At 42.4% G+C, this 24,604-nt stretch overlaps 2 protein-coding genes across 3 annotated transcripts; both read left to right on the top strand.

Annotated features, from left to right (window-relative positions):
• The first annotated feature begins 853 nt into the window (after positions 1-853).
• Positions 854-11,098, top strand: LOC136446404 (uncharacterized). The gene is made up of 5 exons (XM_066444756.1): positions 854-867; positions 8,498-8,703; positions 9,041-9,160; positions 9,449-9,685; positions 9,851-11,098. Exons 1-5 carry the CDS (start codon positions 854-856, stop codon positions 10,045-10,047), a joined length of 774 nt encoding a protein of 257 aa, XP_066300853.1. The 3' UTR covers positions 10,048-11,098.
• Positions 11,099-15,045: 3,947 nt separating this feature from the next.
• LOC136446478 (polycystin-2-like protein 2) lies at positions 15,046-21,808 on the top strand. 2 transcript variants are annotated; one of them, XM_066444859.1, is made up of 13 exons: positions 15,046-15,382; positions 15,590-15,750; positions 16,071-16,163; positions 16,458-17,004; positions 17,220-17,370; positions 17,830-18,047; positions 18,237-18,411; positions 18,511-18,655; positions 18,870-19,351; positions 19,725-19,885; positions 20,003-20,257; positions 20,424-20,571; positions 20,823-21,808. In XM_066444859.1, exons 1-13 carry the CDS (start codon positions 15,203-15,205, stop codon positions 20,987-20,989), a joined length of 2,883 nt encoding a protein of 960 aa, XP_066300956.1. In that variant the 5' UTR covers positions 15,046-15,202; the 3' UTR covers positions 20,990-21,808. The 2 variants fall into 2 exon arrangements, with proteins under 2 accessions (XP_066300956.1, XP_066300957.1); XM_066444860.1 differs by lacking the exon at positions 20,003-20,257.
• Positions 21,809-24,604: the final 2,796 nt, after the last annotated feature.

Below are 24,604 nucleotides of genomic sequence, written 5' to 3'. Positions count from 1 at the left end.
CAAACATCACGACGATCTGTCGACCCCTTCTCAAGTTATTCATGGCCGAATGTCAAAACAAAAAGACCCACTGCAGTTCTAAACAAGCTGCTAGGGGGCCCAAATTTACAGAACTTACTTTGTGTGGAATGAACTATCTACCGCACAAAAATCATGACCATGGCACTTTCAGAAAATATGCCCCTTAATTTTGAAACTCCGCTGCAGTACCTTAGGTACCCACTAGAAGGCCCATTATCGAACTCGACCTTCCTTTCTGTAAACTCTACCCATCCACTAAATATCATGCAGAGCCATCAACACCTCGAGTTATGTTGTCCACATACAAATACACATCTACACAAAGCCCGCTGCAGTACCGACGGAAAATGCCAGGGGAACCATTTTTGACCTTGACCTCCGTGTTCACAACATCTACACACCTGCAAAAAATCATGAAGATCCATCGACGTTTCCGTCACTTTTTTTGCCTACATACAAACACACAAAACTGCAAAGTCCGCTGCAGTACTGTTGAAAAACGCAAGGTGAAACATTTTCAAACTTGACCTTCCTTTGCAGAACCACTACACACCTACCAAAAATAAAGATTCATTGAAACTTTCTTGAGTTATGCTCCTGACATACATACAGACACGCAACAGATTTTTCAACCAAAAACATAATCTTCTCCGAGTACAAGTACTCGGCGAAGATAACTACATGCGCATTGCCCTTTAGGTGGATTTAGGGGAGATGAAGCGCGTCATGGGCACCATCATTCAGGGTCGCAACAATGTCGACCAGTGGGTGACGTCATACAAACTCCAGTACAGCAAAGATCAGATTACTTGGACAACAGATGTCGGTAGCGATGGCTCAGAAACGGTATCTGAAAAATCAAAATATCACATTTTTTTCATTTTCAGATTAAACAAAATTCTACAAAGCATGAATCTTTTTAAAAACATTTTATATAGCAGAGCGGTTTTGATCCAATAGTTTTATCTGCGCCATTAATTGTGTGTGTCTTGGACGGATTGTACGAAAACTATTTGGTCATTGATAGTGACAAAGATATTCTTCTTGTTCTAGGGCGTCTTTTAGATCTTCGTCTAGATCTAGAGCTATACAGAAGAGTAGAAGAAACTCCCATCTTAAGTATCCGTTTACGTTCCAGGTCTTTCCCGGCAATGTCCACTGGTACATCCCTGTCACTAACCTACTGACCAGCCCAGCTGATGCCCGTTATGTGCGTTTCCTGCCTCAGACCTGGAATAATTCCATCGCTATGAGGGTGGAGATTGTGGGCTGTAATACAAGTAGGTTATAGATTAGATGTGACTAAACATTCCTAACATCTTTAACTGGAATCTAAAATTCTTTTTTTTCATAACCAATGTAGAAAAGAAACGTTGAAAGATGAACGTTTGTCGCCTAAGGATGGGCACAATACAGTACAAGTTAAGTTGTTACAAGTAAAGTTGTCAGCACTGTTTAGTAATGAGAAGCACTCTCCTTGCAAATGGCGTCATCTACTTGATCCCCCAGCTGCAGTCCCCCCAGTCTGTCCACATCTGCTTGGGATGGAATCTGGTGCCATACCTGATGCCAGGATCAATGCATCTTCAACCTGGGGTCATCTTTATATGCCTTACTACGGGCGATTAAATTTCTACGGCGGAGGAACAGGGGGCAGCTGGGTTTCCAAGTACAAAACTATAGGGCAGTGGCTGCAGGTATGCATACATTTTCACAAACTTAACAAGCGTATTTTGTACATAAGGTCCCTGGTGGAAAATAGATTATCAGGTTGGTGAAGTGAATCAGCCAGAGATCAAGCAGTTTTTTTAAAAACAAGCTTGAAAAAAAATCTACCTGCCTGACGCTTCGGTGACTCTTTAGTTTCCTTCATCACTGACTGGACAGAACTACTCCTTGCCTCAACACCACCCATGTCAGCAAGGACTATTTTTCGAGGTCTGATCTTCTGACAAGCGATTTCATACATTTGGTGCATTGAGGATATCTCACTGCAAAATCAGTATCTGTTATTGTGACCTAATTTCAACATATCGAATATATCTCCAAGAGATAGTTAGATCTGCTCTTCTTGATTCTTATTTTGCAATCTATATCGAAAAACAAATACATGTGTAATACCATTCAGATGGTTTTCATGAATTTGCTACATTGACACTATACGAAATGACGAATTTGCGGGGTGGAAACCGTGTTTCACGTGCCTGCAGATTCGAGGTTTCCGTGACTCTCCAGGTCGTGTCGACCTGCCCAGCACTTCTGCACGGGGCCCGCGCCGTCCTGGGATTGCACCACTTAGGCTGTGCATGACGTGTCGGCGCCCTGTTCATTCCCGTGCAGCCGGTGGGAAATTTGTATGAACGTCCTGGGCAGTGGACACGTCCGTGCTGAATATCGATGGTTGCTGCATATTTTAGCGGCAATTATCACCTAATTATCACCTAATTATCCTCCCAGGTTTGGCCGGACCAGGTTCTGCTGGCAAAATGACCTATTGTAATTGAAATTAGCGTTGCAGCCACTGTTCCCCCCCCCCCCCCCCCCCAATCTTCCCCAAGCGCTTTCCACTTCCCCGGCCCAAAAACCCTAAAATATACTTTTATTCGCTCAAAATGGTGATTAAACTTTAATTGATTTTTTTCCGTTCATCCACGTATGCCACTGTTTGCATTTTGTGGTAAAGTATCGGCTCCAAAATTTCCAAAGAGTGTGTTCCTTTTTTTATCTTGACGGGTCGGCCGGTCACAGTCGCTCGGGTCAAATGAAATAAAGTTCTCAGTGTGGGTGTCCGTGATGCTGTCATCCCTACACCTTTCCATCTAGATGCTTCAGATAAACTCGCAGATACTCCCAGCAGCAAACATCAAAGCCACATGAGCCCGCTTGATCTCGCATCAGTTGAGAGAGTGTCGTCCACAGTTACTCTTGCAACAAGTTCTAACTGGGTCGTTGAACTAGTAGGCTGTTGCCTCGGACGACCCAGGTCGCGAGATTTACCAATGTTGATGTAACGTTAGAAGCACGACCCAAAGCTTTCAGTGTTCCCAGCGCAGTGGCTGCCCATGCCTAGCCTCCACCAGTCTCTGCGGGTCGCTGGGAAAATAGTAGAAATTGGCCAAATAGAGTCAATTGTTTGAAGGGAGTAGGCTACGGAGAGAGGGTCAAATATGCAACAGCGGATGGAAATGTTATCCTCCATGGCCAAAGTCCCCCGGCAAATGTTCTCTCTATAGCCGACGCTGTTAGTCTGGTAGAGACTAGCCCATGCCTGGCAAAGGAGCGGAAAACACATCTCCACACATAGTCTGGTCACCAGTCTCCGGAACGGCTTAGTCTGCTATGCACTGCCACGTGCACTGATCCGTTTTTGTCAGTTCTGCCTCTCCGTACACCGAGCTAATTGATCCAAGTCCGTAAAATCACCCGGCCGTGTGCGGTATTCTCACTGGGCGGACGGGCATTACCCCCAGCGCCGTAGAGATAACGCGGAGCTCCCGATGGTATGGTTTCCAGGCTAGTCCACACACGAAGTCCGGCAGTCCTCATCTGTGATACGTTTGGCTACTAAAAGATTTGAAAATAGTGACACGGGGGTTGATTGGCTGTTCTTTTCACACCATATACTATGTAAATTTCAATTGCATGGCTGACACAGTCACGTTTTACAGAACCCTGCACGAATAAAGACACAATGAGTTGTAAAATACCACTTGCACGCTCGTCAAGTCTTTTTTGTAATTATTCAGTGTTTTATTTGAGATGCACACTTGCAAAACATTAAACTTCCATGCTTACGGGTTAATAGTACGTAGAAATGCACTTTATTTACGTGTTTGAATAAAATAATTCTTCAATGTGAAACCAAAACAGACTACAGACAGAAATGTTTATCACAAGTTCGTTTCATTTCAACACAGACCATTGCAATTGATTTGTCCCCTCCCCGGTACATTTGAAAGCTAACCACTGTGTAGCAATAATAAAATCTTGGTTAAACGCCATATACATACATATCCAGCATGGATAAAACACTTACAAGTTTTATCACATGAGGCAATTATATAGGTTACATCGTCAATAGCGATCATACTGTCTTTCGGGATGAATGTTTAATCCGATCAATTTTGTGTGAACGACGTAATTCTCGGGTGATGCATATGGTGACGCGACGCCATTTTCATGTTTTCTTTGTTTCGACAATTTGAGGCTCCGTCCTTCTACCATGCATGCGCAATCATACTACAGTAACTATAGACTGGACATTAGAAACAAAAGCACACAACACAAGTACTAGTATTCTGTGTATTTTCAACTCCTTCTTTTTACTGGAAAAATGTACAAAAATCAACATGGACGCCGCGACAGATTCCAATACACATCTTACTACGTTATGCACAGCTTGTATCTTTAATACAAATGATCATTTAACATACACCTGTAGTTGTTTTACGGGGTTTGTATCAGAAATGCCGATTGGAAACCTCCCCGGGACCTCCCTGGCATCTCTGCGGCGTTGGGAGTGGTACCCGCCGCCCAGACAGATCGGGTGGTAGTTCGCTCCCGCTACGATGGCGGCGAAACTAAAGCTAAGAAGACCGGGCTAACAGAACGGCTCAATATAGCACACTGGGTCCAGTAAAACACACCTATGCCGACACGTAGAGACTTGAGATACCAGGCAAATCTCCTTGGTACACCATATATGTTATCCCAAGAATATCCTTGGTTATCCATGCAACTTTTAGATTACTCTGAAACCCATACTATTGCCAGGACCTCCACGTACGTACAGAATTTCGAACAGCTTGTCTGGTGCGCCCCTAACTCTCCTACCCTGGAGAAACCTGACTAGGACCGGGCTGCTAGCGAGTCCTTTCAGCGGCCCGAGACAGTCAGCCCGCCCGCCCGATCTAAATTAACACTCCTGACTCCGGGGAGTTGTAGCCCGGGGAGTGGACCGTGCCTTTTACCGTAAGGGCCGGTCAACTCTCGGGCTTTTTTGAGAACTCCCCCGGAGGGCTTATACAATTTCTATCGGCAGGCTAAGAGCTTTGGGCCGCCGACTAAAAGGCGCGATAACAGTCTGGATCCCAGCAGACTTAACCGTTATCGTTCGCATTCGGTAATATTCTTTTCAATCCTACTACATTCCAGAGTACAGACTTTGACCCAACAGAAATTTGTTTAGTCCTGTGCAGTTCCATCTTTATTGGCATCCATTAGTGGTTTTTGTTAAGTGTCGAACACAAAGTCACAGCAGGTTAAGATCATTTACCTATCATTGCCGTGTAGTTCACACACCGTGGCTTACATGTATATGCGTGAGCTAAAGCTTATTGTTATCTACCCAGCGTAGGCACACGCGAGTGTGCGGGCCTGGGATTCAACGCACAGCTAACTGTGCATGAAAACGCAGAATTTTCCCAGTAGGCACACGCCGGACCCGGAAAACTCTTCACAAGTTCCTGCCCGCCCCAGTTATAACGGACGTGCACAGACTCGGAAAGAACCGGAAATCTGAGCTTTCACGCAGTGTGAGAATATCTCACTGCAAAATCAGCATACAGAATATGTCCTCAAGAGATAATTAGATCCGCCTCTTCCTGCTTATTTTTTTTAATTCTATGACGAAAAACTACCATTCCCTTTCAGGTGGATTTAGGGGAAATGAAACGGGTCATGGGCACCATCATTCAAGGTCGCCCCCATTTCTACAATTGGGTGACGTCATACAAACTCCAGTACAGTACAGATCGGATTACTTGGACGACCTATGCCGACAGCGATGGCTCAGAAATGGTATCTGAAAAATACAAATATGAAGTGACGAAATGACATAACTCATTATTTTTTCCTTTACATTTATGTAGCAGAGCGGGTTTGATAGATTACTTTGATCTTCGCTTTTGATATTGTTGGTCTCGAACGGAATGTACGGAGACATCTGGGTCATCAATGATAATGATCTATAGTAGATTAAACAACATTATACCATACAGAAGAGTAGAAAACTACTCTCATTTCATTCAACCGTTTACCTTTCAGGTCTTTCCAGGCAACGTCAACAAATACATCCCTGTCACGAACCTACTGAACAACCCAGTTGATGCCCGTTATGTGCGTTTTGTGGTTCATTCCTGGCATAAACACATCGCCATGAGGGTGGAGATTGTGGGCTGTAACACAAGTAGGTTTTAACACGGATGAAATGTTCTTAAACATTTCTCAGATCTTAATGTTCTTAAACATTTCTCAGATCTTAAAGTGTAACTTTTGATTTATTCGCGACCATCCATATTCGTTGAAGAACGGAAGCATCTAAAGATGAATATTTCAATACTTACATTTCTTTTCCCAAAGAATTATTGTATTGCGATAGTTCATCGAGTAGCTTTAACAAACCCAGATTTAGATGCGCAGCTATCAAAAGTAAAAAGTCTTTCCATAGAATATAACCAGCCCTGTGACTGATTTGTTAGGGCGGTTATGTCGTTTGGCTAACATTTAAATTGAACCATAGACAAGTGTACTTACGAATATTGTAAACAGGAGACAGCACTTTCTTTGGAAATTGAATTGATTCATCTAATTGACCCGATGCTTACTTTGTCCAATGGTTATCTCATGTAACCTTATTCAGAACGAGCTTTTTTGGACATCCTGGGACGAGGGGGTCTTTTGAGGCCCTCCCCATCTAACTCCTGAACTGCTCATCGCATGACCATAAAAACAATGTAAACGTAAAATTAGACAATTAAAACAAGTTTTCTGTAATTTTGACGTATTATGACGTCATTTATGTTTTTATTGGCTGCAACCGTGTGAAAAAAGGTATTCCCCTAAGACTATGTTAATGTTTCCTAAGGCTCTTGTTGTCACTAGCAGCAGCAACGATAAAACGACGTCATACATTTTAACGCTATCAGCTGGGATCCGCCATCTTGAATTTTCAATAATCCATTTTTCAGCAAATAACCCCAAAACAAAATCGACAAAAACAAGGTCGTGATGAATCAAAAGGGACAAAAACCCGGGTTTTCATTTGCTAATGATATGATCTGGTATCTCGGATTTTGACCAATGACGTCATAAAATTAGCATAATTTAATCAAACCATGAAATAATACATATATATAAGATGTAACAAAATAGGTGTGATTTAGCAAAACTACATTGTTGAACCCGAAATAATTGAATTTTGTAAAATATACGTCAGAAACCCGATACCATGGAAAACATACAAATCATTAACTTACTCAATTATCATGAAATTGAAGTAAATTTTTGGAAACGTCACCAAAATTTTTGGCTCTAGCATAAGCTACGCCAAAAATAATCACTCAAGCAACTGGATAAAATTTTGAAACAGTCAGACGTTTCAGACAGCATCCGCTGTCTTTCGTCAGTGACTAAGAATAGGACTGGGAAACCAGGTTTTATATCCAAGCTGTGAAAGATATGTTAATGAGGTTAAGACAAATTAGGATGTCTTGACGTAGTCTTCAAAAGAAGATTTATTCAAGACAAGTTTTTATGCCAATAGTTCAATTAGATACTGTTGTTTTAGTACAGTAACTAAGCGTTGTTCGTCCGGAGATTGGGGGTGGGGGGTGGGCAGTGCATTATCCAAAGTGCCTGAAAGTTCAACGCGTAGACCCCCTTTCCTGTTGAGGATGGGATTGTACATCCTCTCATATATTGCTTCTCTAACTCCCTGTTCGAACCAGCGGGCTTCACGATCTAGGATGTCCGTGGATTCGAGATTGAATGAGTGTCCCTGATTATGTTTTAGATGGTGGAAAATGGCAGAGGAGTAGCGGTTAGCGTCTTTTCTGCAATGTTCATTGTATCTTTGTCTGAGTGGTCGACTAGTCTCCCCAATGTACATGTTATTGCAGTTCGGTTCCTCACATTTCAGTTTGTAGACGGCATTGGCTTTGATGCCTTTTTCAGGCTTGTCTTTTGGATGGACCAGTTTCTGCCTGAGAGTTGAGTGAGGTTTGAAATTAGTGGCAATGTTGAAGTTTTTGAGGATTCGTCTGAGTTTTTCCGATACTCCCTGGACGTAGGGAATTATAATTCTGACCTTGTTTCTGTTGGTCAATGGTTTGCACTTCAGTGTTTTCTTAGACTGGTCAGAAGGTTTGAGGGCCTTGTTGAAGGTCCAATTTTGGTAGCCACACTTGGCTAAAGCCGCACGGAATGTCTGTGTTCGTCTGTTTTCGCTTCGTCTGAGGTGATGACGTTGTCTGCTCGATGGAAGAGAGTTTTAATCACAGCTAGTTTGTGTTCCAAAGGGTGGTGCAAATCAAAGGCCAGATATTGATCAGTGTGGGTCGGTTTCCCGTACACTTCGAACTGAAGGTTGCCATCCTTCTCTATGATGGTTTTGGTGTCTAAGAAGGGAAGGATGTTGTTTTGACACGACTCCTGTGTGAACTTGATGTTGTCATCTACCTGGTTAATATGGTCAAAGAAGTCGTCCACTACTCTCTCTTTTAGCCTGTGTTGACCCGCCGACCCAAGCCAACACTACCGGGCCCGTGTGCGACTGTCCTTATCTGCTGGGGGAGAGCTGCACCTATCCATGTTACCCGGGATATCACGTCATTTCTGGTGACGTCATAACCAGAACATGTACGGCAAATGGGTCATGGACAGAGTCGGATCTTTTCTGCCAAGGTATGAAGTAACAACGCCTTTAGAAAAGCTACTTTTTAAGTATCAGATGCGGTTAAAATGACACTTTGCTTCGAACATTTTTAAATGTTAAAGATATGACCAATGGGTTTTTAAAAAACCCTTGGTTATACCTATAAATCAGTTGCTCGCGGTGTTTTTTTGTCCAAGATGGTGCATATAAATATCTAATGGTACATATATGATACAGATACCAAGTACAGTGTAACATATGAAGCTATCTATGAAACGGTTAGGTTAAAGAAGAACTTTTCTCTTTGCTCTATTACATTATCTGCTTTGTTGAGTGTTATAAAGCTGTTTGTTTTCTGGTCTGCAGATATTGATGAGTGCCTCTTTGGAATTGGCTGTAGTCAGACCTGCATCAACAGTGTAGGGAGTTACAGTTGTTCCTGCATTGAAGGGTTCGTACTGGGCGGAGACGGGCATGGTTGTTATGGTAGGGTAGCTGTTGTACTTTCTTCGTTATTCTTGTATGTCTGACGCTTCATGTAAAGTTAAAATCATTTATCAGCATTGCTGTACCGACGTAACAAGCCAACACGACCTCGAGTCTGTGATAGATTACATGTAGTACATAGATCCAACTTTTTTGCAGAAGATATCCAGGTTGATTTACTTCACATCCCACATCTGAAAGTGCGAGAACACAATGAACTTTACAGTACCGAGAACGAAAGTGACAGTTAAGACGTATATTGAAATAACTTCCTCGTCCTTCTCATAGAACGTACAACATTACCAGCATCAACATCGACAACAACAACAACTAAACCAACTACAACAACAGCGCAGCCAACTACAACGCCTACAACATCTCCTGCTCAACCAAGCAGCTGGTTCCCGACCCAACAACAGACCAGCACAGCTCGTCTGACGGAGACGTCCACCATGTCCACTACAGATGTGATGCCTACAAGCTCAACAACAACCGTCAAAACGACAACGCGTTACAACTTCGAAGGTAAGGAAAACGCCACCACGTTTAATGAGTTCAAAAATATGTGCGATGTTGAAAAGTAACATGTTTTGTTTATTTGATATTGTGGATAACTTCCTCCTGAGGCAAAGTAGAAAGTCTTATCTTGACAATATTCTTTTATCAGCCTTTCAAAAACTTTTACCACAGATGTTGACTTAGAATCATCTGATTATTTGGATGATGAAGCTTCCAGCACGTCGCCCATGACCACCCTCCCCACCCTGCCGCCCAGTACAGCTGAGTCTACACCTCCGCCTCCTGTTGTCATCACCACTCAAGAATCGTCAACCCAGACGCCCTTTCTAATAGAGGTCATACTACAGATCCTGATATCCGATTTTTAACGATTGTTTTGGCTTTATTAGATTTGCAAGTTTGATAAACCAAATGATACTGGCGTCCTTTTATTAGTATGCTGTAAAAAGTGGTATAACGGGAGTCGCCCAAACACGTGACGTTTTTTTACGCGCTCGAACTCACGGCGCTCCATTGCTGGTTGCCAGAGAATGGTCATGTTTTAATGAATGAATTTTGAACACATTCATCTAAAGAACATACTTGGACAAGAAATGTATTCATACTGTTCATGGGCCCTTCACGCTCCGCGTTAGAAGCAGCAAACGCTGTGAGACGTTTTCACGAATGTACCTTCTGATTTAGTGCTACGCCAGATAGTGTGCCTAACTTATTACGCTTTGGTAATTTTGCTCTCTTCGGAAGTTGGTGATGAAGTTAGGGAAATGTAAATAAGGCTTGAAGTCTGCTATATTCTAGCTTTCTTTTGACCGGAAAATTTTGACTGTGTGCACTTCTAACGTCATTTGAGAAGGGCTATATCTAGTGCATCCCAGCTCATGTTTTCACGGGAAATAGGCTACTACGCACTTTGCGCGCGGCCCGCATACGTCTTGCATGCGACCCGACTTACAAAATCATTACGAAAAGGCGACACCGCTTACATCAACAATACTCCGTCTACTTATTGGGAAATATCTTCGCCATCTCTGTATTCAGTTTCCTTTTCATAGACGGTACCAATCACATGTTAGAGCGTTACAAAGCTCTGCGTTGAATTGCCGTCCGCCACCATCGCGGGCCCAAAAAAATGGCGGGAAAACAACGTGGCCAGACGGCGGCGATGTTTACGTTGTTTTCTTTGGTCGGTTTTCTTCTCAACAAACACTTAAAGACCCAATTTTGTGTGTTTCATGAAGTTATATTTCTTATGTGTATGATAGTTGTGTATCTGCTTGGCACAGGTCGTATATTTAGGTGCCGGGCCGTCTAGCTACACAGTGACCCTCTACTCAGCGTTGCCATCATTATTGTCAAAATACTATTCTCGACAAAACAAGAAATAAATATGTACAGATATGTTTTGAATGCAAATAACAATTATGTGCATGAACTTGCTTTATTTACCTTCCTTTAATATGAGCATAGTCAGTGGACACAAACACGACGTACTTATGCATAAAAAGATCACTAAAAACTCCGTCACGTGTTAGGGCGCGTCATGAGTTAGGGCAGTCCCCGTTAACAATTCATTATTGGCAGGATGAGATTCCTGTTCTCATCAAGACGCTCCGTGAAAAGGTGAACTACTTCAGCGGTTCTCTGGATGATCGCAAAGAGCTTCTGAAAGGTTGGGGTTCTTTATTTTAAGTCCCACTCTCACTGGACCCGTGGCATGCTGGCGGCGTCGCTGCGGCCGATCGAATTGACAAAGCATTCAACGGATTTCATGGATAAGAAACGAATCTTTTAAAGCTTTGTGTGTTTTGTTGTCTTCTTGGTCATACTTGTACGTTTTGAATGATATTCCCATTATAAAGTCAAGGGTAACACAAATGCAGTTAAAGGCACCCAGAGCATTTTATGAAACTTGAAAACTGGAAATATTCTAGTTACTGTAATCTTTATGAATTTGACAATTAATGCCACTGTTTACCACATTTGCGTTCGGATTTCTAATCAAAAGTGCTCAAAAACGGCACAAAAATAATCTACATGGTGATCTTTTAGTTTCACGCGCCTCCTGTAAATACTGTAGATACCATATCCCCGCCCACGTCCGTCGAAACGTAGAAATGCAAAATCAAAACATAAAAATTCAAATATTTGACGGACATGCAGTCACTCTCTCATTGGTCGAACCTCTTATTGTGATGGACTGTCAGGATCAGTCTATTAGGGCTTGGATTTTCTATTAGTTCTCACCAACAACGACATTGTATCTTTGCTCCTTTAATTTTTACATGTAATTGTATACTGTTATTCAAACTTATTATGTGTAGGAATAACTAGAAATTTGAGTTTTTTTAATTCAAGTTTCAAGCTTCATAAAATGCTGTGGATGCCTTTAAGGACGCAGCGACGCCGCCAGCGTGCCGCGGGTCCAATGAGAGGGGAGCTTTACGGTCCTTTCTTGGGGAAAAAAACATATTATTAATGGGACTTTGTAGTTAGTTCTAGAGATATTGCCAGCACATTTCTTGATGCGGTTGGAAGTATTTTTCTTATACAATCCTATGTTTATGAAGATACCAACTTATCAACAGGACTTTGCAGTTAGATCTAGAGATAATGTCAACAAATGCCTAACACATAATGCGGTGCATCAACTATAAACAAGCTAAATATGCAACCAACGTATCAATTGATAAGCAAACAAAGAAACTAAATATACAAAGACACATAGCATGTCGTCTAATCTGTTTCCTACACAATAGGAAGTTGATAGGAAAGACTAAGGTGAATCAGTTCACATTTTTAATCATCATTAGATTTTGATTGCGTTGCCATCATCTGCTACATCTATACATATCTATCCATGCATCTAACTGACTGCATGTTCCACACAAAACACACAGAAGTAACTGACGCGTCATCCTCGGTACTGCGGGCTCAGAGCAGTAGCAGGGAAGCGGTTGCCATGGAGACAACCATTGACCTTTCCTCCGGCGTCACAGATGGGCTGGGGAAGCTGATAGACGTCCAGTCTACCGACAGGTCACCGGTTGAGCAGCTGCTGCAAAAGGAAAAGGAACAAAAACGTCTGAAATCTCGGGTAGATGTCTGTCTCTCCTATCTACTATTATGGATCAGACTCTTATTCTATTTACCAGGAACCATATCTTCATTGTCTGTACCAAGAGCTTTCTAGATGACAATAGTATTGATGCCTATTTGCAAGGAATCATATCTCCATTATCAGTAGGAAAGACTGTCTAGACGGATATTTAGGGAAAGATCAGCATGCCATTAACGACCAACCTATGGAGAGGTTTCAAATGACCTAATGATCTATCAAAAACTCATTTTGCTGAGGGAATTTTCCCCGAAATACAGGTGATAGGTGAAACGAGAGATCTACTGGAACTGCTGGATGCGGCAGCAGACAAACTGTTGGACGAGACACCACCGGAAGGAGAAGTTACGCACATCCGGTCTGACGGTGTGCTCACGGCCGTGACGAAGAGTATGCCTGATGTCGGCATCGTTCCTATCAGTCAGGATGTCGGCTCCATCCTATTCACAAAGGAGGACAACCTTCCTGAGGATTCCACTATGAAGGTGAGAAAATATTCCTAAAACTGGGCCGTTCTAAATCATTATGTATCTGTCCGCATTTAGCCCTGCTGATACGTTACTGTAACAATCATGTACACGATTTTGTAGCTGGGAACAGATCAATCATGTCAACAAAATGTAACGAGCTTTAACCCTTTGACTCTCACAGGTTGTGGCATTTGTTGGAGATCCATTTGTGTGGAATGTAAGGAAAATTGAAGCATCTTCGTCAGTCATCATGGTGACAATCACCAAAGATAGAGATGACCAATCCATCAATACTGACGCGTCAAACCTGCAGCCAAACATCACCGTCATCATCAAACAAAGAGTGAATTTGGGGACCACGGGTGACACAGAAGAACAGTATCATGATGCCCTGCCAGCATCATACAGGCAGAACCTCGATGATGCAGGCAGATCATTCCCTCGGACCAAGGTTCCTAGTCATGACACTAACATGAAGTATCACGCCATGTACATTGCCGATGGAGGCCAGGTGCCCCTGCTCAGATTCTCAGTCGATGACGTCGACACGGAGCTTCAGGTGTACTTCCGGTTTCATGACTTCCCAACTGAGGAAGAATACGACTACAGAACAACTGTCAAACCTCCTGAAGTCACTGATTATGACGGTTTCGACATGCCATTTGGTCTGGTTTACTCCAATTTCAATATATCACTTATTCCAGAGATCCGAATGGACAGTGGATGGCTCATAGTTGGCGTGAAGAGAAAAGGTAGACATTATGTGATCAATCCAATTTTTCTTCAAGCGGCTCGACATTGTCATTTATATTTACAGATGTCAAAAATGAGCAACGCAGTGTTAACCTTTGGCTATTGTGAGAAATTTCTATCATTAAGCATCGAAATATAACTGTGAATAAAGGCATTACTTCCTCAGAAATTAACACTAATACCTCCCCATGTTTGGTTGTGTCCTAGGTGGAGACCTCCCCCACGGTGGTTTGAGACGACTCCTGACGTCAGCGGTCCCTCAGACCCCGCCCCCTCCAGGTCGTGATGGCAGCCCGGCAGGATTCACACTGCAGACTGCCGCAGTCTCCTGTCTGATGCGGGAAAACGAGAACCAGACCTGGGATAACCGCCGCTGCAAGGTTTTACAATTTACTGACTAACTGATATGATGGAATGTTACTATTGAGTTGAACTGGTTAACACAGTCAATTGTAGGAGACTTACGTAACAACTCCTGGTCCTTTTTTAGAAAATGCAGTTCAGAAAAATGACACCACTCTTGTTTCAGCTGTTGATTTAATAATCATAATCATTCACCGGATTCTACAATAGCGAAACATCCTGTGGCTACAATCAATTGATACCTTTTTTGTTTCATACGTTGCTTTCTGCACCATTTGTACCGCAGGTTGGGGTTGAAACGAACGAGACGACCACTCGGTGCACGTGTGACATGACACCACAAAGCGATGGGAAAAGCTCCAGGGTGATTCTGGCAGCTTCTTTTGTGGCCCTCCCTAATTTCGTGCACTTCGACAAGTTCGGTACCAACATTGACAAGTTGTCCACTAATTCGACCGTGTTTGGTACGATCGTAGCGCTGTGGATGATATTTTTGATGTCTCAACTATTGATATTTCATTCGAGCATCAGGGTACGTTAACGTCAATATGTTTTTTTTACCTTCTATATGATATTCTAAGCTTAATTTCGATATTTACGTTGGCTAGTAAGTTGAACTTTCGTCTCTTCAACCGTACCGACCAAGGGCAATAACATCATTATTCGATTCCATGGAGGCATAGAATGTCTGTATCAAATGTTTATAGATATTTAAAATTTAGTCATCTATGCTTTTTTAAGATCCACATCGCTATAAGTACAGCAGTAGCCGACAGCCTTGCTCTTTGACATTCAGCAAAGCTTGCTAAAGCACACCCCAACATGGCTGTTGTTCCCAAAGTCTCCACAATCTCATCGGAGGTTCCCGGTGCGGACTACGTCTACGTCGTGTCTGTCCGTACGGGAACACAGCCTGATGCTGGCACGGCGTCTGTAGTCGGGCTGATGATCACAGGATCAGAGGTCAGGACAGCCATGGTCACTCTCAACCCTGCAGGCTTGGTGAGAAGTGTTGTGTTTATGTTTTTGTGCCTGTGTCTCTAAACGCGTAAAAGATGACAAGGGACTTCATGAAGCATTTGTTTGATCTGCAGCTGTAACAAAAGATCATAAACATAGTAGTACAGACACGTTAGTGGAGATTTAAGTCGACCGCAATTGAGAAATATTAACTATAACCACGAATATCACCCTTCTAAATGTCTTTAGATCCTGGCCAGAGGTGGTGACACGTACCACATCATGACGACACCGGTCTCCATCGGCAAGCTCCAGTCTGTGCAGGTCTGGCACGACAGCTCCGGGAAGGGCGCCATGGAGTCACTCTTCATAGACAGCATTAAGGTCTGGGACATGCAGACAGCACAAGGGTGGGTACAGTAGTGATTTTTAACCGTTTTATTTCCAATTCTTTCAATCCCTGGTTTTAGGTGGTGGCTCCATTCCAAAGTGTAATCTTTAAGATCAGAAGTTGTAGGAATTCATCTGGAACTTTTCGGTTCTATGATTTTTTTTCTACGAAATATCAGGAAACACTGTCAAGATATAATTGCTGACTTGAAACAGAAAAATTCCCATCATTTTATACATTGCAGATGAACGTCGTTGAAAGTACAATATACATATGAACTGTCCCTGCTCCTAACACATTTGAGATCATGAGCAAAGTTGATGTGTTTTTGGTCTACAGTTACTGTTTCCCATGTTACACCTGGCTGTCATCTAGCAAAGGAGACGGGAGGACAATAAGGTCCTTGACTGCAGCTCCTGATGGAGAAATGCGGTAAGTCTCGCAGGTTTTCACCTGTCCTGTCCTTCATGGATTCATGAACGAATGATCTGTAATTCAAGTAATTTCTTTGGCTTTAAAGCAGCAGTCAATGTACTGAGTGAGAAAAGATTGCAACGGGACTGTGATTTGAAGTAGGAATAATACTGCTTTACTCTACATCTATGACCGAAACTCGTAACCGGTCAAAATCACATGACAATCTGCATGATGTAATAGAATCAATTCTCTGCATCAATGCCTTGAGACATTGGTTTCTTTTGAGATATGTGGTTATATTTATCTTAGGATGTCCGAATACACCCTACCGACGTTTTCGTATCTTCTGTACGACGACAATCTACTCCTGTCAGCCGTGTGTAACTCCGGTGTGAGACACTTCAGCCGGGCGCAGCGCCTGGTCTGCTGCCTGACCCAGACTACCCTGTGGATGGTGGGCAGCGCCATGTGGTACGGGGTCAAACTGGGTGCACACGATGTCATTTTGTTCGACGCTGGCGTCATCACTCTCCGTCTTTCGGAACTGATTGGTACTGCAGCAACATCGTTCATAGTGTTCCTGCCAGTTTACGCTATCCTTGTGCCGATGTTTCGCAAGCAGCATCCGTTGGAAGATCAGATTCCTTCAGGACTGTTGAAAACGGCGACATCTCCATCCACCTGCCGATTTCCGTACAAGACGGTGGCGTGGATCCTCGCCATCCTGACGTCTGTCAGCAGCAGCTTCTTCGTGATCATGTACAGTCTGCAGTTTGGAGCTGAGGGGAGCCAGGCCTGGCTGAAGGACTTCGTCCTGACATTCCTGTTCTCTACATTCCTACTGGAGCCTGTTCAGGTTGGAATCAGTCATGCATTTAAATCGTATATTTGTCCTCATATCTTTATTTCAGATTTTAGAGCGCCAATGGAACGAAATGTATGTAACTTCCCTAAAATGAAATATAATTCTAAAAATGAGTTGGACAAATCAAAAGGGGGCTTTGACAATTTTCGTAGTCAAGTGACGTAAAAAACGCTTGTGACTTAACCAACATGCCCAACTTTTTGCAGATTTTTATGATTGCCTACACAAAGGCAGTCATCATCGGACCTATTATGCGGTCTGTGACAGCTTGTGTTCGAACAGTTTTGGGGACGAACTTATTGGACAAAGACCGTTCTCCAGTCGGTGCTATTCAGAAGAAGGGCATGGAGTATGACGGTAAGTATCTACAAGTTTCATGATCACATGTAAGAACTCGGCAGATTGCTACGACCGCAGTGGCCAGTCTGTTAAATCATTCCACATTGCCTTCCCGCATGACGTCGCGGTGGCGCAGTGGTGGCAGAGTGTTTGGCCTAAAACCCAGAGGTCCTGGTTTAAATCCGGAGTCCCCTGATTTGTCTCGTTGACGTTGTGCCCTTGGGAAAAGCACTTTACACGACTTTCCCCACTCCACTCAGGTGAAAATGAGTACCTAGCTTCAGTTAGGGACGTCCCTTGGATAGGACGTTAAATTGAGGTCCAGTGTTTAAAGAAAGCCACGCCTCAAATACATTATAAAAAGACATAGTTACCTTTTCTGTAAGATTTACATTTCTTTGTGAGATTTTATAATGATAACGTCATTGTTGTTCTGAATTTCTGATTAAGCTTTGGTGTTCTGTATGTCTGAATAAGTTCCTGCTCGGAGGGTTTTACCACCAGCCCCGAAGAGAACCGACCATGACCCGAACTGGACTGAGAGGATGACTAAAGGAAGAAGCATCCTGTTGGTCCTCGTGTTTCTGCTGATCTTCACCGGGAATGCCTTCTACATCGGGGTTCTGGGCTTCGACAGACACGCCTACTACGTCAGGACCTCGCTGGAGAACAGCCTGCTATCCGGATATGAAGAGGTACGGTTACTTGACTTTCTCATGATGGCGATGATGACCTCTTTCATTAACCATCCGAACAACAATCATTGACCATTGGAACAACTATCCGTCTGTAAGCAAGTTTACAGACAAATCGCCGCCCCATGTTGTCATATTTCTACCGGGAGTCTGTGCACTAAAATACTGTAATTGATTTCCCTTCTGCAGGTCACCACAGTAGACGATGCTTGGGAGTGGCTGTCGTCTGAACTAATGCCGTCCCTTCACCCGGAGTTTGGATACAGCGGGCAGAAGCTGAGGTGGCTGGACAAACAGTTTCCGGTCGGAACAAACGCATTCCGGATCGGTCCCGTTCGCCTCGAGAGAACCACTAAGTATCCAGGTGACAAAGCATTGCGGATCCCAAACCTTTTTTTGTCTCATTTCATTTGTAAAATTGGTCAATTAGCATTTATTAATTAAGTTGTTCATTCAATTTCAGGGGACCCAATAGACATAGACCTCGAACGCAGTAACCAAAGGCTCTATCCTGAACTGTTTATGAATCTACAAAACAAAGCTCTTCGCCGAGAGAGTGGGCGAAACTGTTCGCACTATGGGACTACCAGTATTGTTGACGAATTTAGGTATATCAAACATATGTTTACAGTATTTGATGCTGATGAATTCTTGGCAAGTTTTATTTATGGACAGCACATTTCTGTATACAGAGAATATCTGCTCAAATTCCATTATCGATGTTTTTGAATTAGTTAAATAACCTCTGGAATTTTTTCATGGACAATTTATTCATCTTCCTTTCTGCTAAAAAAAACTAAATTGCTTTAATTGTTTTTGCAGAAACGGGACTTCGGCGTGCTACACCACAGTGGACCTGCCACGAGATCCTGGTCAGGCTGCTGCAGTGACAGAATTCCTCAAACAAACCAACTGGATCCTGATGGTTTCAGACACTCTCATCCTCCGGATCAACTTCTACCACCCTGACGTGAAGCTGTTCAGCAACGTGGTGTTCAGGCTGCAGTACATCCCAGGGGGCGCTGCTTATCTACAGCCCAGTATCCAGACCTTCCGCCTGTTCCAGTACCAAACAGTAGACGACTTCGTCCAGATGCTTTTCCACATCTTCTTCCTTCTTTTCTTCATCTACAACGTCCTGAATGAGATTTGGAACATACGAAAGAGCGGCCGTCTGTACTTCAGCAGTTTCTGGAACATCTTAATCCTGTGCAACATTGGCTTGTCGGCAGCCGTCATTGTGACATTCGTATTTCGGTATATCAAGGCAGCTGCTGCATTGGGTGACTTACAACAAGTGAAAGGTACTTATGACAAACTATCCTAACAGGTTTCTGACATTTTGGAGAAAAGTTATCCGGAGAAATGCAAACAACGAAACCGTTGTTTCCCATATGATGCCATATGTACAAAGTGTACTTGATGACTTTCCTAACTGGTTTCTGACATTAGGTCGCAAGCATATCCGTTAGTTCAAGCTACGAAACCTATTTTACATGTGAAAAGTACCATATGTTGCGTGGTTTGTTTGTTTGTTTGTTTGTTTGTTTATTGAGATCTCCATTAGATTGTACATTGTAAATCTATTCTTCCTGGAGTCCAGAACAATGAAACAGAACAAATGTACATGAAAGTGGTGTTCATGGATAGAGTTTAGAGATCTTTAATTTGTTACAGGGCTGTTCGGCATTAATGATTTTGTGGACATCAGTACGGCCAGCCAATGGGACGCAACCTACAAGGAGGTCCTGTCCATCTCCATCTTCATCAGCACCTGCAGCATCCTCCGGGTTCTCAAATTCTCCAGGGGTGTCGCTACCGTCTACGCTCTGCCTCGTGTACGTAGAAATCATCTTCCACATTTCTACCTGAGGTGTCAATGTTGTAGTCCATTCTGTTGATCCAATTGTTTGTAAAACCAAAGTAAGTAGTTGTTTATTTTCCGTTTACACTAGCTGATATACGGAGAGGCCTTTGGGTTTGTGGTGAACATGCTGGTTGTTATAGTGGCCTACAGCTTCAGTGGGATCCTGATATTCGGCAAAAACATGGAGATCTTCTCCGGCTTTAAGAAAACGTCGTACGTGCTGTTTGAGATGGGCTTGGGGAGGCCGTTCGTCGGCGTCTTTGCGGACGACATGAAGGCAGTGGATCGTGTCATGGGACCTCTGTATTATTCCACATTCGTCATGCTCTTCGTCTTTTACCTGGTCAGACAAAAATTCAGTTTATTTCATTCTGACTTTTTGCTATATAAATATACTACCACCAACCACCAAAAAAAAAATTCATACATGTAATAAGTGTTTCAGTGTCAGCTTTAACAACCTTTCTGGCATTATCTAGCCTTAATACGTCTGTTTATGTTTCCTACAGATGAATCTGGAAGTCGGGATGCTCTGTAACTGGATGAGCTACTGCCAGACGTCTGACGACATTGGCGTGGACACGGCGATGGGAGATTACTTCTGGAACTCATTCAGGAGTCTTCTGAGCATGCGGCACGAGTCCCAAGACGTGGACGGTAATACAGTCTTTGTTACCTCCTGTTAGATGATATTTTTGTGTCCAAAAATTTATCATTGCAATGACAACGTTTAACTGCATTTATAGATAGAAGATATTCGTCTATGTGATACTGGTAGGTTTATAGCTATCACATATCCCCACAAATGATCAAGAATCTTTACCGTCGCCCTTGACCCAAACATTGTGTTCTACATTAACTTACGGGAAAGATAAACTAAAACCCAGGATATTTTGTCGTTTCTGCAGATGAATCACCACTTCCTGACCATTTTATGGACGAGACCCTCCAGCGGACGGAAACGGTACTGCAGGAAGTGGAAAGGGTGACTGACCTGATGTACAAGTTTGAGTGCAAGAAGCGTCGAGTGACTCACGACGATGATGAACCATGCAGTTCCAAAGATCTCGTGTAAACTCTGAGTTTGAACAATTTGATCATCTTGACGTACCAGAAAAGGACACAAGCTCGACATAGCTGAAATATCATACGACAAATATAAATGGTTTCAACAAGTGAGGTTCCGCCACTGATTAAACGTTTTAACTAAGACATTTTAACTAAGGAATTTCAACAGGTATGATGTAAGTTTGACGACGTTTTGGCCCATATGAACTAATGAGCTAAAACAATTAGGATTGAATGTTTAATACTAAGGTATTTTTTGCATGTATCTGCCTATTCTGTTTGGTTGCAGATTGAAGATATGGTCATGGTGTGACCTGGTACTTATGTAAATATTATGGTAAAAATAGGTTTACCCATTGTTTGTACAAAATCATGCCTTAACATTTTTCATGAGCCAATGGTTTATCAACTAGGATCAAAATTCAATGTAGTTTTTTAAGGCACTTTATGTGAATATTTCTTATTCTTGGGTAATTTGCAGACAATATTAGGCCATTTGTATAACAATTATTTTTAATTGTACGTGTGATTGTGGTGTGAACTATTAACGATGTAAATATTCTAATTGAGAACAGTTACAGTCTAGGCTAACCTATGTTTGGTACCAAATATGCCTTTTAAGAACCAAAAGCCAATAAACAAAGAAAAGTGTTTGGCATTCAGATTCTTTGCATGTAATAACGATGTGGTAACATATTATATAAATAATGTATAAAAATAGTATTCATTTTTCGGGGAGATACAATAATCTGCTAACATGAATAGTATTCCATTCATAAAATAAAGTACCTGTGACCTTCAGGAATGTCAGAATAAAGATGAAATGACAGTCTATTACTCTGCTATATCGTCTTCAAAGAATATATTCAAACCTCAATCAAAGAATGTCGCCAGGAGAAAAGTGTATCTACCGAGCGTCAGGCTGATGTTGGGAAACATTCGCTTAATAATTGGGATTTTAACGATTTAAAATAAAACAAACAAAAAAATAGCACGATCGGTAGTTTTATCGTCATCAACATAACCTAGTAAGATAAGATAAATATAAATCCAATATTCGCTTGCAATCATACCGACATGCGACACACGGGTAAAATAACTGCCCTGTACGAACAAAATGGCAGCGCTCGTTATATCAACAAAAACACACAAAACACAGATACACGCATAAACACACACACACACGTACACCAGACAGACACACACACATGCACACACACACACACGTCTACACACAATGGCACGCGCGCGCACATACGCACACACACACACATTGTGTTGCAATACAGCCTTCTGTAATGACGTGAGGGATACTTACGTGGTGTTAACGAGCACAAGTCTAACTGGCGGACATAGCTGTATGGTCATTCGTATGCCTTTATGCATCATTCTTATCAAAACTTCACACATACATCCCGAAAAGTAAAATGATAAGAAAAATATGGTGGCTCGAGAAGAAGTCGTAAAATTCCCCTGCAACATTTTAGTGCCGCCACATTAATTTTCTTCGAATATTTCATGGGCCACTTTGAGTGTTGCCGTATTCAGCATCGGCATTTAACCCTCATGCGCACATCTTGAGAAATATGATAGTACATGGCACACACAGACACAGACGCACAGACTTTCTAACGGACCTGTATAACCAATACTATCGTGTTCATGCTAGTATGGCAGAATAAACGCAAAATGTGAATGTTTTGTCCCTGCACTTATATCCACTTACCCTCCTTCTCATCCGCCTGTTAAGTTAGTTAAAATCCTCCCACACCATCATTGATGTATAGGGCGGTGCCCATCTCCGTCTCATAGCCCTGGGCCACACTGTGGTGCAATCACTGTAGCAGGGGGCTAGTCCACTGGCAGTGAAGTTTGTTTAACTATCATACTGTTTCCGACGTATGTACCATTTTTATAAAGTCTCTGGTATGACTCAATGCGCCTCTTGTCCAGAGGTGTCCTACCTGGGGCTTGAACCCCAGTCCTTCTGGTCCAAGTAATTTGAACCAGATGTGGTGAGAGGCAGAAGGCGCAGAACACTACACCACAGGGACACCCCCTCATCCGCCTGTAGAGAAGTTGAATTGTTATTCAGGCCATAAAACCGCCATTCTAGCCGACGCCCAGGAACGGGCAGTGTGATTCTGACTGGGCGACAGAAACAAAATGGCGGACAAAATATAACGTGTATTATAGACAGGAAGCACTGATGTCTCTGCCGATGGCTTCATTTTCTTGATAAACCAGCAATTTTAATTTGTTTTTGGTGGTTAAACTTAGGTCACAGCAAGTAATTTTGATGGATGACATCAGCGCGCTCATTAATTTTCGCCTGATTTCGAAATAAAAAAAAAAGAAATTTCATTGCCCTCCGACGGTGGTCAACATCCCAAAAATGGGCAAATATGTTGTAAACGTTGACAGTCTAAGGTGTTTCGTTGCGTATGAAAACACAGTGAAGTTCCTGCCCATGATGGTATAACAAGCTGTTTTCTGCGCAGTTAATTGAGCTTCGGGGATTTGCATAAAATTCTGAAAACCCAAACCATTTCCCATTCACTCCATTATAAATAAGATGGCATAATTGCATTAGGCATTTTCGCATACTCCTGCTATTTGCATAAAATAATGCCAATGGCAACAGGAAAAACCAGTTGAACAAGTCAAAGTCACTAACTCTTATGGATTGTATGCAAATGTCATTCAAATGTAAATCCAGTATGGGAAGTTTCTATGGCAAGACAACACCATAGGTGCTCTTACTGTCCTTTGTTTTTGGAAGAGCTGTTGCCAGTCTCCATTGTCATTTGTTGTGATAGGATACAGAAGAATAGAATTGCCATTTTTTTGCTAAGTTTGCCGTCCTTTGCATTCAACATGTGTAAATAAACTGATGATATGCTTATGAATTCAATATGTTACATTTTGTATAACCTGGGAGTGAGTGAATTTGACACAAAGTGTGTGTGTGTTTCCTTCAAGTGCCATCCTGGTAACCACTACAACCCCCTTCCCCCCTCAGTGTTGCTCATTTTGTCCCCTAGGGTTAATGGACTACTCCTTATTATTGCATAGAATACACTGACAAATCAGTTATGCAAATAAGCGGATTCTACTGTATAATAACAAGCTGTTTTCTGCATTTGTTCTAGCAAGGACATTATATAAATAAGGGGGGGCTCTAGTTAATTGATCTGTATACACAAGGTATTTCATCGCATATGAACACCCAGTGTAGTTGCTTCAGATGATGGTACAACAAGCTCTTTTCTGCATTTGTTGTAGTTAGTCTATTGAGATGTATACACATCTACAAGGGCATGTTTACTGTTGAATCAAGGAGGTTTTATATTATATATGAAACCTCATTGGTTCAATACAGGAATAAAAGACCTGTTGGTCATGATATCATATTTCGTCGCCTCAATTCTTGTTTAACAAGATTTATGATCTCAAAATTTGAGAATATAGTTGTTGTTTTTTCCCCGACTTTTTTCGTTAATCTTGGAGTCTGCGGAGGATGTCATCCATAAAATTTACTTGCTGTGGCCTTAACTCAAATAAATTCACCATACATTTTCCGACTCCCTTGAATTCATCACACTAACTTACTTTTGTGTTT

Source organism: Branchiostoma lanceolatum, chromosome 12, assembly GCF_035083965.1.
Source record: "Branchiostoma lanceolatum isolate klBraLanc5 chromosome 12, klBraLanc5.hap2, whole genome shotgun sequence".
Lineage (NCBI taxonomy): Eukaryota > Metazoa > Chordata > Leptocardii > Amphioxiformes > Branchiostomatidae > Branchiostoma > Branchiostoma lanceolatum.
The sequence above is the reverse complement of the archived record's forward strand: the minus strand, read 5'-3'. Positions and strand labels throughout refer to the sequence as shown.